Raw genomic sequence first — 17,481 nt, forward strand, 5'->3', positions numbered from 1 at the left:
TGGGAGGGAGGTATAGGGGAATGGATAAAGAGATGAGGGGATTAAGAAGTATAAATAGGCAGTTACAGAACAGCCATGGGGATGTAAAGTGCAGTGTAGGAAATAGAGTAGCCCAAGAACTTATGACCTGTGAACATGAAAAATGATGGTGGGATTGCCCGAGGGAGTGGGGGGGGGGGGTACTGGGTGGAGGGGAGTAAAGCGGGGGGGGGGAATCAGAACTATAATCAATAAAATATAATTTATTTTTTAATGTTTTATTTATTTATTTATTTATTTATTTAATTTATTTATTTTTAGAGAGATGGGAAGGGAGGGAGAAAGAGGGGGAAAGAAACATGGATGTGTGAGAGCTACATCGAGTGGTTGCTTTTCACACACTCCCAACCGGGGACCTGATCCACAACCCAGGCATGTGCCCTGACTGGGAATTGAAGTGGCGACCCTTTGGTTCGCAGGCCGGCACTCAATCCACTGAGTTACACCCGCCAGGGTTCAATGATATAATCTTTAAAAAATAAATATAAAGATAAAAGGTAGGGCTGAGCCCTGACTGGCATGGCTCAGTTGGTTGGTTATTGTCCCACAAAGTGAAGGGTCACCAGTTCGATTCCTGGTCAGGGCACGTGCCTGGGTTGCAGGTTTGGTCTCCAACATAAACAATCAATGTTTCTTCCCCCCTCTCTCTCTCACTCCCTCCCTTCACCTCTCTCTAAAAATAAATAAATAAAATCTTTAAAAACACACACACACACAAAACCAGGGCTGAGAATTTTGCTAGAGTTTTAAGGAAGAAAAATCCACTTTCTGATGGAGCTGCAAAATCAATGTCTCAATTATACGTCCCTATGAGGAGCACCTACCTAAGAATGGTATCAGACAGGAAAAAAGTGGCAGAGATAAGAGGGAGGAAGGGAAGGAAAAGAGAAGGAAATGTACAGAGAAGGGAAAGGCAGAGGGGAGGGGAGGAGAAAGGAGGGGGACAGGGAAGACAGTAGAAAGGGGAAGGGAAAGGAAGAGGAGGCGAGAGAAGAGAAGTGAGTCCTGCTAATCTCTGGAGTCTTCAGTTATCCAAGCCAATACGCAGTCACTTTTGCTTAGGCCAGTTGGCATGTAGATGCTCCTAAACATCCCACAATGCACAAAACAGCCCCTGTAACTGCCAGACATGGACCATCTGGAATTTCAGGGTCATTTGGAGGCCTTTGCCTCTTGCAATCAGAAGAGAGCTAACTGATACATCCCCCTGGCCTGTAAGATGGTCTACCCAAAGCTGAATTCAAAGTATGGCAGAAAATTGAAGGCCTACTATTAGATCCAGAGACACCAAAGGCAAAGAAATGCCACATAAGGGAGAGCTTACTTTTGGAAGCTGGGTTAAATTCCAACACCACAAGGGTGTCTGGGCACTGTGGAGGGTGTCCTTGTGTCTCCTGGTCCTCAGGAACATCCTTCTGCACTGAGTCCCCACTGAAAAGAGGGGGTTCATGTCCGGGATAGCCCACCAGTGCCTGGTCCTCAGGCTCGGACTCAGAGAGTACATCTTCTTCAATAGAGTCATACTCATCACTGGAACAATCCGTTTGTTTCCTTTGTAGATTTACACTAAGTTCCAGGCTTTTTCTTAGCTCCTGCCGAAAGTCAAGAAAAGTGAAAAATGAAATATGTTACTTTGATTAAAAATTCACTTGAAATAGATTTTTAGTATCATAGAACTATTTCTACCAAACTAACATTTACCAAAATCATCTCAACCCATGTGTTGTCGTCATTTTGAAGATGAGAAAACAAAGGGCAGGGGCAAATGAGCAATTCTCTGAACAGAACAGTGTTTTATAGTATTAATTGTGCTGTTCACATGCCTGAGATGCTACTAAGAATGTGTGTAAGTATGCATGCATGTGTACATGTGTGTTCATGTGTGTGTGTGAGAGATGTTTTGGTTTGGGGGCTCATTAAAACAGATTGCTGGGTTTCCACCCACAGTTTCTAATTCAGTGGGTTCTGGACAGGGCTCAAGAATTTGCATTTCTAACGACGTGATGATAATGCTGTTGGTCCAGGGACCATACTTTGAATAAGAAATCCCAGAGGCCTCCAAATGATCCTGAAATTCCAGGTGGTAAATGTCTGGCAGATAATTGTGGGGGGCTGTTTTGTGTACTGAAGGATGTTTAGAAGCACTTCAATGTCAGATTATTTAGCACTTAATTGTAACTTCCTGACAATTTTTTTTCATGTGTTTCCTGTCCATAGATTATATATTTACAATCTTAAGGTCAAGAATTAAGATAAAAGTGACCAGAAAATTTGTCACCAAAGCCAGGATACTTTTGGAAAAGACCACTGCTACACTTACACTGGAACAAAAAATATAAAATGGACTATTTGGGTAATGCAGTATGTTTGGTCAGCCTAGCTATACTCTACCTGTAGTCCTCATAGTATCTAACCTAGTTATGAGAAAAGAAGAAATCAACACAGGTTTGATGGTTGACCAATGAACTTCATAGTTGTTATGGTAGGCTGAAAAATGATTCCCCAAAGATTTCCAAGTCCTAACCCCTGGGCCCTATGATTCAGTGAGGGCTCATGAAGAAATAAGAAGCACTATATAGAAAATTTTGATAATCTTAGAGAAATAATCCTAAACAGACTGATGACAAATATGGGTATCAAAGGTGCTGCTGGTGAGTAAATAAGGAAGATGTCATTGGCAACTAGGGGAGAGGGAATCCTGTTACATAGTGGCAAAATCTTAGCTGAATTATGTCCTACAGTTATGTGGTAAATGAAATTTTGTAAATGATGGACTTGGATATTTAGCTGAAGAGATTTCTAAGCAAAGTGTTGAAGACACAGTCTGGTTTCTTCTTGCTTCTTAGAATAAAATGTTAGAGGAAAGGGATAGACTGAGGGAAAAACTGTTCAGTAAAAAGGAACTGGGATTTGATGATTTGGGAAACTCTCAGTCTATCCAGGTTGCAAAAAGACATTAAAATGAGAAGATTCCCTGTCAGAAAAGCATGCTCTAGAGAGAAAACCAAGGGTGTGACTGAACAATCTTTTGCTAGCATTGCAGAGGATCCAGGGTTTAGAGCATTCAATCACACTGAGGGCTCTTGGAAGAGATCAGACATGTGACTCATGAATCCCCTTTGACATCTCAGCAGAAGCCAGGAACAGAGAAGGGATTACCTATGAAAGATTTGTGAGGGGACCTCTTGTCTAATGGAACGAATTCTAGAGACATACATAGGAGACCCACGTGGTTTTTGAGAATGTCATACCAGCAGAAACACTGCCAACTTGAACTGAATGGGAGAGAGATAGGACAAAATAAAAGAAGGCTGTCAGACTCCCAAAATTCTACAAGCAGGAAACAGGTTGATGAAATAAGTACTCTTCATTAAAGAAAAAGGATGATTCCAAGAGTGGAGCCCTGAGCCACAGAGAACTGTTTTTGGGCCTTGCAACCTAATGGAGTTGGCCCAATGGATTACAAAATTGCTTGGGTTTGGTGTCATCTTTTTTCCTTTCATTTTTCCCCCTATTGTAATGGGAGTTTCTGTAACTGCTATTCTGTATCTACCCACTACTGTATTGAGAAACAGGTAACTGGTTTTCTAGTTTCACAAGTACACACATGGTGAGAATTTTGTCCAAAGTCTCACCCATACCTAATTTAGATGATTAAGATGATGACACTTGGGAACTCTGAGCAGATGAGACTTAGAAAATATTTTGGACTTGAGTTGAACTGTAATGGGTTGAGGCTTCTGGGAAACTTGGAATGGGAAGAGTGTATTTTGTATGTGGGATGGAAATAGATCTTTGGGGGCCAGAGGGCAGACTGTTGTAGGCTGAATAAATGGCCCTCAAAGATGTTCACATTCTAATCCCTGGGACCTGTGAACACCACCTTACAAGGGACTTTGCAGATGTAATTAAATTAAGGATCTTGAGATGGGAGAGATTATCCTGGATTACCCATATGGTCCTAATGTAATCACAACGGTCTTTGTAAAAGGGAGGCAGGAAGATTAGAGTCAGAAAGAGAATATATAAGGATGGAAATGGAGGTCAGGGAGGAGAAAAGGTGTTACACTGCTGGCTTTGAAAGAGGAGAAAAGGGCTTCTCCTCCAGAGCTTCCAGAAGGAACGTAGGTCTGCTGACATCTTGATTTTTAGATCAGCGAAACTGAATTTGGATTTCTGACCTCCAGAACTGTAATACACCAGTAAGATTGTGGTAAGTTGTTACAACAGCAATAGGAAACTACTAGAACTATCTTTTACACTCTTCCCTCCCACCCTGCCAAATACCAAGTATCAGTGATACTTATTGAGCAAATAGAACATTGCCTGGCATATAGTAGGTGCTTGACAAATATTTTCTAAATGACTGTTTTATGTCAGTGACTGGCTAGTGGCTGCAATAAGGGGCGGAGAGCATCCATATGCCCTGGAGGTAGTATTAGTCATGTGACCTTTAGCGAGTTACTTAATTCCTCTGATCTGGGTTTTGACAACCAGAAAAATGTAGCTCTGCCTCAAAGAATTGTTTTATTAGAGTAGTGGTCTGAACTAGGGATGCTTTTTGCCCCTCAGAAAATATTTGATAATGACTGGACATGTTTTTGGTCACAACTGGGGACAGGGAGTGTTAGTGGCATCAAGTAGGTAGAGGCCAGAGATACTACTAAACATCCTAGAATGTACAGGAGAGTCCCCCAGAACAAAAAATTATCTGGTCAAATGTCAAGAGCAGTAAGGTGAGAAACCCTGTATTAAAGTGAGCATGTATTCAGCAATGGCATCTAAAAAGATAAAAACAAGGTCTACTAGTTGAGCATATTGAAGTGGTCCATGCAACTTCCATGGAAGCCAGACCGAGGTCATGGCTCATGTCTTCAAAGTCTGACTGTGAGGGGTGTTGGAGGTCAATGGAGTTCTTGCTCCTCCACAGGAAAACGTGAGTTTCTGGGTGGGCTGCTGTTTAATAGCACTTTCAGTGATGGTAAAACTAGTATCCTTTACAGTGGAGTAATGCTCTGTACTTTACAACACATTTTCAACTCCTTCTCTCATTTGATCCTCACAGTACCCTGCAGGATAGGTAGGTAGAATAAAAGCCTGTGATAATATGAACTCCTATTAAAACGGGACAGACAACTGACTCCTGGTCTCAGCCCAAACCCCAATCCCAAATGGGGCCAGCTTTAGTTCTATGTTCTGCAAGAGTGGACGCAAGATCAGGTGAGAGAACATGGGGCAAACCCATCTCTGGAGCCCCAATATTCTTGCCCAGTCATTGTGGAACAAAACAATAAAATGAGTCCCAGCTACCTGGGACCTTCCTAGTTGGGAGACTGTTGTCACTGCCTGGGAAATCCCAGTCAGTCCAGGGCCCATAGCCATCCCCATGATGTCTATGGCAGAGTGGAGCCACCAACCGCAGCCAGCTCCAAGAAGGCTTTGGACTCAAACCCGTGGTCAGCCGGGCAGGCTCCCTCCAGCCTCTTCATTATCTTCACAGTGTTGCAACCCCACATTTTAAGTGACTGAATTTTTGGAGTCCCCCAAAATTGAAGAACTGAGGCCGAGAGCCTTTAAGCTGGTCCAACTTACTACAGTGATTAAATGGCAGAGTCCTAACTTGTGCCCGCAGCCACCGCTCCCTGCTCCTTCTAGATTTTACCCAAGTATAAAACAGACTCTCTTGCATCCCGTCATGGTCCAGTCAAAGGGGAGGATGATGTGGCAACTACCATTGTTAATGTTCTCACGCACAGGCAGGCAAGCTGAGGGTGCTGCGCTACAGGCCGAAGTAATGGTGGGGAATGAGATGGCAAAGCCTCAAGCAAGCACTGCATGGAAGGAAGGAAGGAAAGAAGGGAGGGAGGAGTGTATATTTCAGATATGGCCAGGGCTGTGAAGGAAAGGGCCTGCCTGGATGATGGGACAGAGTGGGTGGGCAGAGAGAGCTCCTGAGGAAAGCTGGCCAGGGAAGGCTGGGTGACAAAGAGCCACCAGTGAGTACCTGGGGCACAGAGTGTCAGGCTGGGGCAGCAGCAGAGGCCAAGGCCAGCAGGCCGCAAGAGCTAGAGGGCAGCATGTACCAAATGAAGGGAGGGCAGGGAACAGGAAGGGGTCACCCACGACAGGGCTTTGTAGGCCTCAGGGCAGAGTCTGGATTTTGTTTTATGTACAATGAAAAGCCAATGAAGGGTGCTAAGCAGAAGGAGAACATTATCTGATCTCTGTTTTTAAAGGTCACTATAGTGCTTGGATACCAAGTGGATTTTGAGAGTTAGGGCCAGAGTGGAAATAGGGGTAAACAGTTGCAGCTGCAGTAGCAGGTACAAGATGAAAGTGGCAGCAGAGGTAGGGATGGGAGATGCATTTTGAGATGTATTTTGGAAGCAGAGATGACAGAAGTTAAATATATGTATACACATATGTGTGTGTGTGTGTGTATGTGTATGTGTGTGTATACCTTTGACCAAGTCTCTCTAGAAACTTATCCTTCAGTCTTAAGTATACAAAGATCGTTGAGGCATCATTATAAACAGAGAATAACCCAAGTGTTCACCAGGAAGAGGTGGGTTAAACTGCTCATAGGGCAGGCACTGATGGAGCCTCGGGTAGCCCTTCCAGAAAACAAGGTAGATCTTGTACACTTTCTCAAAAAAAAAATAGCAAGATACATGTTTAGGTAAAAAGAAGCATGTCAAAAAATGTGCATGTAGTATAAACCTAATTTTAAAAATAATTATTAGTTTCTATGCATACAAAGGCTCTGGAAAAATAATCATCAAACTATTAACAATGTGACATTATGGGTACTTTCTTTTCTACTTTGTTTTACTTAATTTTTGCTTATATGCCTATTCCTAATTTTATAATTAGAAAATAATGATATATTTACTTTTACATTTAAATCCTGTCCCTTGCTGCCGCAAATAAATAAATTCCCCACAGTAGTGAAAGGGACAGTAATACAAAAAACCCTAGATCCCCAGTCCTGGAACAAATCTTGTCCCCAAAGGAGTGACTCAGAAAGCAGCGAGCAGCAGCAGAACTCGGTACCAGAAGATGAGGGAGCAGTATCTATCTACCTTAGTGTATCTAGTAAAGTGCTCCAGACTTAAAAACAATAGGCCACGAATCTCAACCGGAAGCAGCTCAGGGAATATAACACCCACGAGCTCTTCTTGGAAAAAACCTCCCAGAAGACAAAATCCCGACTCTGGAGGGTAAAGTCAAAATAAAGAGCACAGACCTGGATAAGCTGTGGTAGCAGATCTAATGGTGAGCGCTGAAGCCATTTACAGACTGAACGCATGCTAGACAACTCTGCACATTTGGGTTATGGAGCAGAATGTAATGTTCAAAACCTAAGCCCTTAGCTTAGCTAACAAAACCCAGAAGAGGGCAGGCAGCGCAGACACCCCTGGTCTATTTTCCATATCAGAGAGTCAATTCAAATCCATCTTAAACGGAAACATCAAGTTTAAAAGGATTAAGAGGGCAATTCTGACCTCTTAATATTTCTTTCATAATTTGTTAAACTGATGAGATTTGTTAAGAAAAAGCTCTCATAGTAAAGAAATTTAAATTTAAATAGTTCCTCCTTTTTCAATTTGTTTTTGCTTCTGTAAAATTAATACAAATTTAAATGCCATAAATTTATTTACAAAATATATGTTAAAAGGAAGCCTAAATTCTTCATGGCTGCTATCTTCTTCACAAAAGAAAATAATACATTTGCTCTTCATGGATGAGCAAAATTTAGGAACCTCTGCCCTTATAATGCCCATGTGATCTAAAACCATCTGTTCCAAAGGCAAAAGGGAAATGAACTAAGTAGCAACACTCCCTTGAGGAAACTGTTCAAATCCCTTCCATCTGAAAAGATGAGGACCTGGGGTGAATCACTTTGAAAGCCAACCTGCCAATACTTTAAAGGGATACCACGCTGGTGCTGCTACCAGTTGCTTTGAAGCTGTCATCCAGAAATTTCCCTGTGAAGTCTAACTTTATAGCTTTGTTTTACAATGTGTTCTATGCAGTTGCAATGTTCAGTGTCTAAAATGTTAAGTTAAAGCCCTTTTAATAGAAAGCCCTCTACACAGAAGCGAGGTTGGAAACACTGCTGATAGAGAACGGATGATGGGACTGCACACAAATCGGCCTCCTCACCGGAGAGCCAGGGAGGAGGCACAGGAGGGAGGGATGGGCGCCGGACCACTGACTAAAGCGCAGGAGGGGTTTGCTGGTCAGTGGATTAATGCCTTGCATACCTGATCTGCCTCTTTCTGCCGGGCTAGGAAAAGAGCAAACGTGGACAAGCATAAAACTGTATTTGCAAATAATAGTAATAATAACTATAACATCAACAGCAGCAGCTACCAATTACCAAGCTAACCTCTCTACCACCTGATCCCACTGCAGCCTTGCACCACTCCAGTGGGTGTCCTCATCTTACAGGCCCGGGGCACCTGAGTACCAGCCCAAGGTCACAGGGCTAGCAGTAGCAGAGCTAGTTCGGATGAATGGCTGGCTGACTCCAAAGTCCAGGCTCTTTGCCACGGGCCACATTCATTCCTTTCCTGGCACCAGCACATTGGAAGCAAGCGGTCTCTAGAGCTGGAGGAAAGACACGGGCTCAGTGGCTGCCCATGGGCTTGCATGGAATTGATGAAACCTGCCTGTAAAAGATTTGGACACAAAGCTGCCTTGAGTCCATTAAACGTGTTAAAGTGTGTGTTAAGTGTTAGTAGATGACGCATTAAAACCTGTAGCTGTCTTTAGAAAGGGGAACAGCCAGGTGCAAGTTCTGGGCCTGGTTCCTGGGCCCACTCCAGCTGCCCTGTGTCTCTGAGCCCAAGCCCCGAAGTCGCCTGTGGGAAAACGTGCCCTGACAAGCTGATAAGTTTGTGGAAGGGATACAATGAGATAATAGCTACGAATTAGTGTTTCATGATTGCTCTTACAGAGGTCTGGTTTTTACAGAAAATTTAAAAGTGAGATGACAGCATATTCTTCTTTATTTCTCAGATTCTATTGACTTTACCTACAAGAAAATCAAATGTTTAGACCATGAGGCCACAATGGATACTTTAAGACAGTCCTCTTGAGGAAGCGGCAGTCTCCGGGGTAGAGGTAACTGGCCTGCTGCCAACACCTCTTCTCCCTGCCGACCCCCTGTAATGTCTCTCATTTGTTTGGCATTTTGAGAAAATTGTGATTGAAATGCCTTTCACCCGGCATGCACTGTCCGTTGCAATAATTCCCACTACTCCTGCTGCCTTATATGAGCTATCTTACACACTTATATTAACCTGCCTGGCCCAGAAAGGATTTTAACCCTGTATTGAGGGGGTATAAACTAACTTGTCCTCCTTCTCATTCATTCATTATTCAAAAACTCTTTAGTGTTGGATGTATTTGTCCCCATTAGCAGGTCTGACTGCTAAGTGCTAGGATAGAGTAACCAGACAGATGAGTCCTTGTTCACATGGAACTTGTAACCTGGCAACAAAGACAGCCATCCTAGAAGAAATTACAAGTGTAATGAGTGTCAAGAGCCCTAACCTAGGGCTTACCAGCCCATGCCTCAAGCCTCGTGGCTCCTAGATGACAAACTTCCCAGAATACAGTGACCTGAGTCCTGACTTTGGGATCCACACTGTATGTTTTTAAAAATCACATTCCCCTCCAGGGGTGTCCAACCTTTTGGTGTCTCTGGGCCACACTGGAAGAAGAGTTGTTTTGGACCGCGCATTAAATACATTGCGACATGTAATCACAAAAAAATCTCAAAATGTTTTAAGTAAATTTACAATTTTGTGTTGGGCTTCATTCATAGCCATCCTGGGGACGCATGAGGCCCATGGGCTACCAGTTGTACACCCCTGCCTACACGAATTCTGATGGAACTACAGGTAGGAAAATTTGAATTCTGCATGTGCTCCAGATACATGTGTGATATTTTTAGTTTTCTGATTCTTTCTGTCCCCATTCAACCTTGGATTTTCTTTTTTACTAATTTTTACTCAAAGCTAAATTGATTTATGAAGTACCTTGGAGAAGTCGCTAACCTCCATCATTAGGAAGAAAAAACATCCTTGTCTTAGGGAGTGGAGTAAAGTAAGAGCAAGAGCATGAACTCAGGAAGCAGAGGCCCTGGAGGCTGCCCGTGACCTGGCTGTGAGGCCCATGGGTGCCTTGCCTGAGCCTGCCCGGGCAAGGGCTGGCTGTAGAATGGAATAGGGACGGCGGGATAGGGACCAAACAACAAAGAACGCTGCAGGCAGACTAGAAATGTTGAGGAATCCCTGAAAGGCATAGAGCAGAGATACATTTATGAAGAACAAAAAGCAGAGGAAACTACAGACCAAAATGCAGGCATTAATATTTTCCATAGGAGTGGTGTGTGTGGGTGTGGGTATGGATGTGGGGGTCTGTGGGGGGGTGAGTGTGTATGTAGCTAAGTCAAGAAGTCAAGATGGAGTAAGAAGCCCTGAGACATTAATTGGGGCTACTTTTAAGGCTATAAGCCCCTCTCCAGCTGCATTAAGTACAGAGGTGCTCACGCACAGGCGGCAGCCTGGAGTGTGGTTTCTGACCCAGAAGGCAGGACAATGCACCCCACAGGTCACAATCTCTAAGGTAGATGAGGAGCTCCCATACCTGGAACAGAACATAAAGTACACAGCTACCAGGAGCATGTTGTGCTCCAACCCCACAATCTCCAGGGTTAGGTTACACCAAACGGAATGAGCAGAGGGAGTGGGATTCTCAAATACAAGGATGAGCAGACAGCCCAGAATGAGCACACTTTTGGGGAAAATCAATACCCTGAAAGGCAGCCACCAAATTAATAAAAGAACTACTACCCAAGAAAAAAGAGTTAATAGAATAAACAGACGAAGACTTTAGAACACAGAAAATTAATATCCCTGGAGATATTTTTTTAGTTCTCAACCAAGGACATATTTATTGATTTCAGAGAAAGAGGAAGGAAGAAATAGAGAGAAACATCAATCTGTTGCCTCCTGTACGTGCCCCAACTGGGGATCAAACCCACAACCTTGGCATGTGCCCTGATCGGGAATCAACCTACAACATTTTGGTAGACAGGATGATGCTCCAACCTACTGAGCCACCTGGCCAGGGCACCCCTGGAGATATGTAAGAGGAACTTTCATCCATGAAAAAGAAACAACTAGAGATCTTAAAATTTTTAATTTTGTTAACATTTTTTAAAATATCAGTTAAATAGCAGAAAGAGATAAAAGGTGACTAAGTACACAAGAAAATCAAGCCAAACAATGTTATAAGAACACAGTACAAAAAGACAAAAAGAAAGTTTGAAAGAAAAATTAAGAGACTTGAAAAAAAAATAGATGTGGGCCAATATTTGTCCAACACATTCTCCAGAGGACAGAACAGATGCAATGAAAGATAACAATAATAATAATAATAATAAATTTTTTCCAGTGCTCAAAACACACACCTTCATATTGAAAAGGCCCATCTACTGCTTTAAATGGGACAAAGATGACACTGATATATTCATGTGGATAAAAGGAACTATCTATTAGAAAACATCTTGACTCTATATGCAATGACAGATATTTGAGATATATAAAGCAAAATCAGAGAAATATAAGGGAAAATTGACAAGTTTACAGAAATCAACTGGATTAAATACACAAAAATTAAGCAGGACCTGTTGCAGTGGTTTGCTAATGAGCATAAGAACTTCCAGGAAGTCTTATTAGAAACGCAGATTCTGCCCTGGCTGGTATGGCTCAGTGGATTGAGCACTGGCCTGTGAACCAAAGAGTCTCTGGTTTGATTCCCAGTCAGGGTACATGCCTGCGTTGTGGGCCAGGTCGCCAGTAGGGGGCACATGAGATGCAACCACACATTGATGCTTCTCTCCTTCTCATTCTCCCTCCCTTCTCCTCTGTCTAAAAATAAATAAAAATCTTTTTTTAAAAAAAAAAAGGAAAAGAAAAGAAATGCAAATGCAGATTCTGAGTGTTCCATCCCCCTCCAGATCCAATACTGTGTATTTTGAGAGGGGTTTGAGGGTTCACACTTTTTTTCCAATTTTATGTTTTATTCCCACAAGATGTCCAGGGGGTGGGGATGCCAAGCTACAAGCCAAGCTACAGACTGTCATGGGTGCCAAGGGAAAGGCTCTGAGGGACATGGGTGGAGGGCTCAGATGGCAGTACATACTTATGGAACTACATGTAGCTTGGCAGGTCCTTCTCTATGATCGGGGGTCTTGCATGGGACCATACCACTTCACCATGCAACCGCTCTTCACAATGAACAACTTGGTGAAGTTCCATTTGATGGCATTTCCCAGGATGCCCCTTCCCTTCGGCTAGATTTTCATCCAGTTCCACAGAGAGTGGGCATCACCGCATTCACATAGATCTTGCTATACATATTAAATTTGGAATTATAGCCAGCAGCGAACTCTTTGATCTCTGCATTAGTCCCTGGCTCCTGCCTCCCTAACTGGTTGCAAGGGAAAGCCAGGATCTGTACATCGCACTCAGCATATTGGGCATGCAGGTTGATGAGCTGAGTGTAGTTTATATTTGTTTTGTCTCATCGCAAGGCCATGCTGGAGACAATGCACATGAAGCCCCAGTATTTGTCCAGGTTAACCATGTGCCTGTTGACGTCCTTGGCTGAGACCTTGAGCATGGACTGAGCACAGCGCCAATCGTCACAGGACATGCACATGGTACCGGCCAGGACTGGCACTGCCAGTGCCCAGCACAGAAGGGCCGGCTTCAGTAGGCAGCACAAGTGGCTTAAATTTATTGCAGTGACTGAGAATTTACATTTTTAATAAGCAGCCTAAGTGATTCTGATATAGGTAGTCTGGGACCTAACTTTAAGACTCACCAGGGCCCTGGCCAGTATGGCTCTGTTGGTAAGAGCATTGTCCTATAACTGAAAGGTTGCAGGTCCAGTTCCCCGTCAGGGCACATAACTAGATTGTGGGTTCAGTCCCTTGTCCAGGTGGGACAATCCCCTGTCTGGGTACCTCCAGGAGGCAACCAATTGATGCTTCTCTCTCACATTGATATTTTTCTCTCCCTTCCTCTCTCTAAAAGCAATGAAAAAAAAATGTCCTTGGGTGAAGGTTAAAAAAAAAAGGCACAGCTATGTGTTGCTCAGTGTGTTGAGCACTGGCCTGCAAACTGGATGTTCGCTGGTTCGATTCCCAGTCAGGGCACATGCCTAGGTTGCGAGCCAGGTCCCCAGTTGGGGGCATGCGGGAGGCAACCAATCAATGTGATGAATCTCTCCCTCTCTTTCTCCTTCCCTTCCCTTCCTCTCTAAAAAAAATTAATAAATAAAATTTTTTTTAATAAGACTCACCAGGTTAAATAATTCAATGAATAGCTTGATTTAACAGATTGAGAACTTTGTACCAAAAAGAATTATTATTTTAAAAAAAAGATTTTATTTATTTTTAGAGAAATGGGAAGGAAGGGGGATGAAAGGAAGAGAAATATCAATATACAGTTGCCTCTCACACACCCCCTACTGGGGATCTGGCCTGCAACCCAGGCATATGCCCTGACTGGGAATCGAACCAGCAACCATTTGGTTCACAGACCAGCACTCAATCCACTGATCCACACCAGCCAGGGCTTATTCTTTTGAAATAACATGGAGCATTCATAAAAAAGATCAGGTAGACTACAAACAAAACTTCAGAAATGTCCAAAAAAATAGAAGCCAAACCAGCCATTCTCCATCATAATGTAGTAAAATTAAAAATTAACACAAGAGGATAGATAGCAAAATAATTAAACCAAAAACTATTTACTTAGAATATTTGTAAAAAACTCTTTTAAATAGAGAAAAAAACCTGAAATCACAAACTAATTAGCAATAAATGATAATGAAAACACTGCACACATAGCAAAATTTGTGGGATAAGAACAACGCAGTGTTCAAAGAAAAATTTATAGTCTTAACATTGATAAGAAAACAAGACTGAGTATAAATGAATTAAACATTTAACTTAAGAAGCCAAAGTGTGTCATGAGGGTAGGGTAGAATTGAAGCGATAAATTAAACCAAAAAGTTTACAGAAGGAATCAAGATGAAAGTAGAAATGAACTAAAATAGAAAATAATAAATGAATAAATGACAAAATAAATAAAGTATACAAGCTCGATAAAACCAAAAGTGGGCACAGTTTGGCTGGGTAGTTGGAGAGAGCTTTTCACATTCTACTCAGTTTACTTCTGAATTGTTTGAAGATTTTCTAATGTGAAAGCATTCATGTATTAGGAGTTACATGAAATGATGAAAAATAATGTAAAAATACCTAAGAAATTTTATGTAGGCTATAAATGCAAGAAATAAAGATATTATTTATTCCAGTATTGATTCAGAGGTCACTCTTTATTTTTATTAGGATTGAAAAAGATGCTATAGTAAGTCAGATACTGCCCAATATCTTCACTTACAGAAACGCTCAATTGGGTGAAAGGATGACTACATCTCTCCGTTCTGGACCTGCCTTTCATGGGCACTTAGGTGCTTGTTCAGCATCATTCTACTCCACATGAATCATTCATGCACATGACTGAATTATTCCTGCTCAGCTGGCCTTGTGCCGTCTAACTCACCTGCCCAGAGCCCTCCTAATGCCATCAGCCAGGCTGCCCTTTAGTCTAAGCTGTCCAACTGGATGTGTTCAGGACACCATGCGCCTGATGGCTCTGGGTACAGCAGGACTAATTAAAGTGCCACTGGGAAGGAGAAAGACGTCTTCCTCCTCTCTTGTCAGGAACCAACAAAGCTTTCATTGTCTGAACCAGAAGTTTCAAGCTGATGGTCTGAAAGCCAAACTTGGCTATTTACTATCTTTGGTCCATCGAAAATTGTGAATTAGCTACCAACATAAAAAAAAAATGGGAGAAATCAAACACAAAGAAACGCAGATACCTGGCTCCTCTTAAAGCCAGGAAGCCTCATACATTTGTACTCCTTTTTCCCCATGATGACAGCCAGCTGAGCTGTGTCAAGACTCTTCCGTGCATCCCCACCACTCTGTGCCGAGCGCTGTGCTTGTTATCCCGCCTGCCTTGTTTCTGTCACTGACAATATCCATTTTAATGGGCACCATGTTCCAGTAATCACAGTATTTCAGGATCCAAACTCCATCTCTCAAACTGATTCTTCTACCCCAAGCAGCAAAAAAAATTCTTTGTCAAATTATGTTTCCGGATTCACAGTTTGGAAAATACTGTCACTGTAATTATAACTTAGTGATGTGATGACTGAACTCAGCTAGTGTGGGCTGCTCAGGGTGCCAAATCAACATCCACACCACACGCTCGCTCATTGATTCACTCAATCAATTATTCAATTCACTTGCTTAACAAAGATTTATTTGCAAACTAACTCTATGCTAGGCACTTTCCTAAGGACCAGACACAGAGCAGGTGAAGAGACAGAACATATCTCTGCCAACAGGAAGCTCAGATCTAGGGTAGAGAAAGGGTATGTCAAGCCCTAAATATGCAACTTGCAAATGACCTACCGAAGGAGTTTCCTGGATGAGTAGGGAGCTCAATAAATTACTATATATCTTCTATTCTTACCGATTTTATAATCAGAAATAGAGTTTTTCTATAAATTCAACCCAGCATTTATAATTTCAGAGCTGATGAGTAGAGGAAATACCTAATCTACCCCTTTGTGTCACAGGGGAGGTAACAGGGACTCCAAGAGTGTGACTTAGCCAAGGCGCCACAGAGGTTATGGAAGAGCCCAGACAACTTGCTCCAGGCTTGCTGAGTCTCTCTCACTTCTTTTTTTTTTAATCCCTAAAACAGGAATCGCAAGCTCCAACATCTTCAGAAGGCGTAATACAGTGTAAAATGGCAATGTGAGTGTCAGAGATGCCAATAGAGAGTGGTGGGAACCAGGGCAACTGGAGGGGAGCATGTTCAGAATAAATTCTTTGATTCAAAATAAAACAGCAATAATCATGCAACAATCATAGCACAACACTAGGCCAACCAATGAAACATTCGTGTTGTGAGCTGAAGCTGGTCCTTACAGTCACAGGTCCAGATGCTCCCATTTTGGCCACACTCTCTTCCATTCATCACTATGTTTCTACCTTATCTTGAATTTGAGCATAATTTTTTCAAGTCATAGCTAATAATAATCCTCTCCTATGTGTACCCATTTTCTCAGGATTGTTTTTCTCTCAAGTTGAAATATATTTTTAATGTGACCAAAGTGAAAAAGAAAACAAATATGAAGGGTTCATATTCATTTATTTGATTGAATAATGTCAGCTCTAACACAAAATTAATTTCCTATTTATCTAAAATTCACATATTTAAATAGTCAAAAACCTAAACAAAATAATTTTCTATGAAATATTTCTAAAATATATTGACTTCCTTTTCTCCTTAAAAAAAGTATGTTGAATAAAATTTAGCCTTTTCTTGACATTAATAATCAATATCTGGATAGAAATTGATCTGTAATCCAGGAGATGCTGTCTACAGCTATTATACTTTCATATCTTTCATTTACTATTTTCGTAAGTGACATCTCCTACCCACGTTTCCAGAAGTGCAGGATACGATTTTAAAGACAAGAGTAGAACCTCTTCCCATCCCTTTCTGGCTTTTGCAAACCTCTGTTGATTATTTATTCATTCATTCATTCATTCATTCATTCATTCTTTATGGTTGCCTTGATTTATATATATATGGCAACCATATATGGTATAGATAAGATTTTAACTTTGAACTTTTAAATGACTTTCTTTTACAGTCCCCAAATCCAAGGCATAAAGTCCAAATTATCTCTAATTCTTTCCTTCCATTTGAAGTGGACCCTACTCTTCAGGCCTTCTGGTTCAGAATCACTGGGAGTTTTTTTGTTAAAAAGTATGCCACCTCCTGCTCTGGCCAGCATAGTTCAGTTGGTTGGAGCATCATCCTGCAAAACCGAGAGTTCATGGGTTCAATTCCCAGTCAGGACACATGCCCAGGTTTCCGGTTCCATCCCCAATTGGATCACATACAAGAGGGCAGCTGGTCAATATTTCTTTTTTTCTTTCTCTGTCTCTCTTTCTTTCTCCCTTCCTCACTCTCTAAAAAAAGCAATGAAAACAAAAAGTCCTCTGGCAAAAATGAAAACACAAAAGTATGCTACCTCTTATGTACAAAATCTTATAGCTTAAAAATTAGACCTAAAATATGCATTTTAAACAAATACCTTTAGTGATTCTTGTGCACATCAAATTTTGAGATCCACAGCCCTATCTTTTCCTTGTAATTCTGGTTCTCAAATACTGTTGCAAATTATTGTTACGTAGGATGCTTAAAATAAGATGTTATACAATGCCTGAGCCCAAATCCAGGATAAGAATCAGAACCTCTGGGTGGTAAGACC

The 17,481-nt window shown here is 41.9% G+C and overlaps 1 protein-coding gene and 1 pseudogene across 1 annotated transcript in view; both read right to left on the reverse strand.

Moving 5' to 3' along the window:
* Positions 1 to 17,481, reverse strand: part of KATNIP (katanin interacting protein) — a 181,717-nt gene that overhangs the window by 85,199 nt on the left and 79,037 nt on the right. Inside the window, exon 8 of the mRNA XM_054582782.1 lies at positions 1,364 to 1,631. Within this exon, the coding sequence (XP_054438757.1) occupies positions 1,364 to 1,631 (268 nt within the window). The remainder of the gene's footprint in view (positions 1 to 1,363; positions 1,632 to 17,481) is intronic.
* Positions 12,267 to 12,852, reverse strand: LOC129078093 (phospholipid hydroperoxide glutathione peroxidase-like; annotated as a pseudogene).

This window comes from Pteronotus mesoamericanus, unplaced genomic scaffold (assembly GCF_021234165.1).
Source record: "Pteronotus mesoamericanus isolate MK-2021 breed Mesoamerican mustached bat unplaced genomic scaffold, CSHL_Meso_final contig_72, whole genome shotgun sequence".
In the NCBI taxonomy this organism is placed as follows: Eukaryota; Metazoa; Chordata; class Mammalia; order Chiroptera; family Mormoopidae; genus Pteronotus; species Pteronotus mesoamericanus.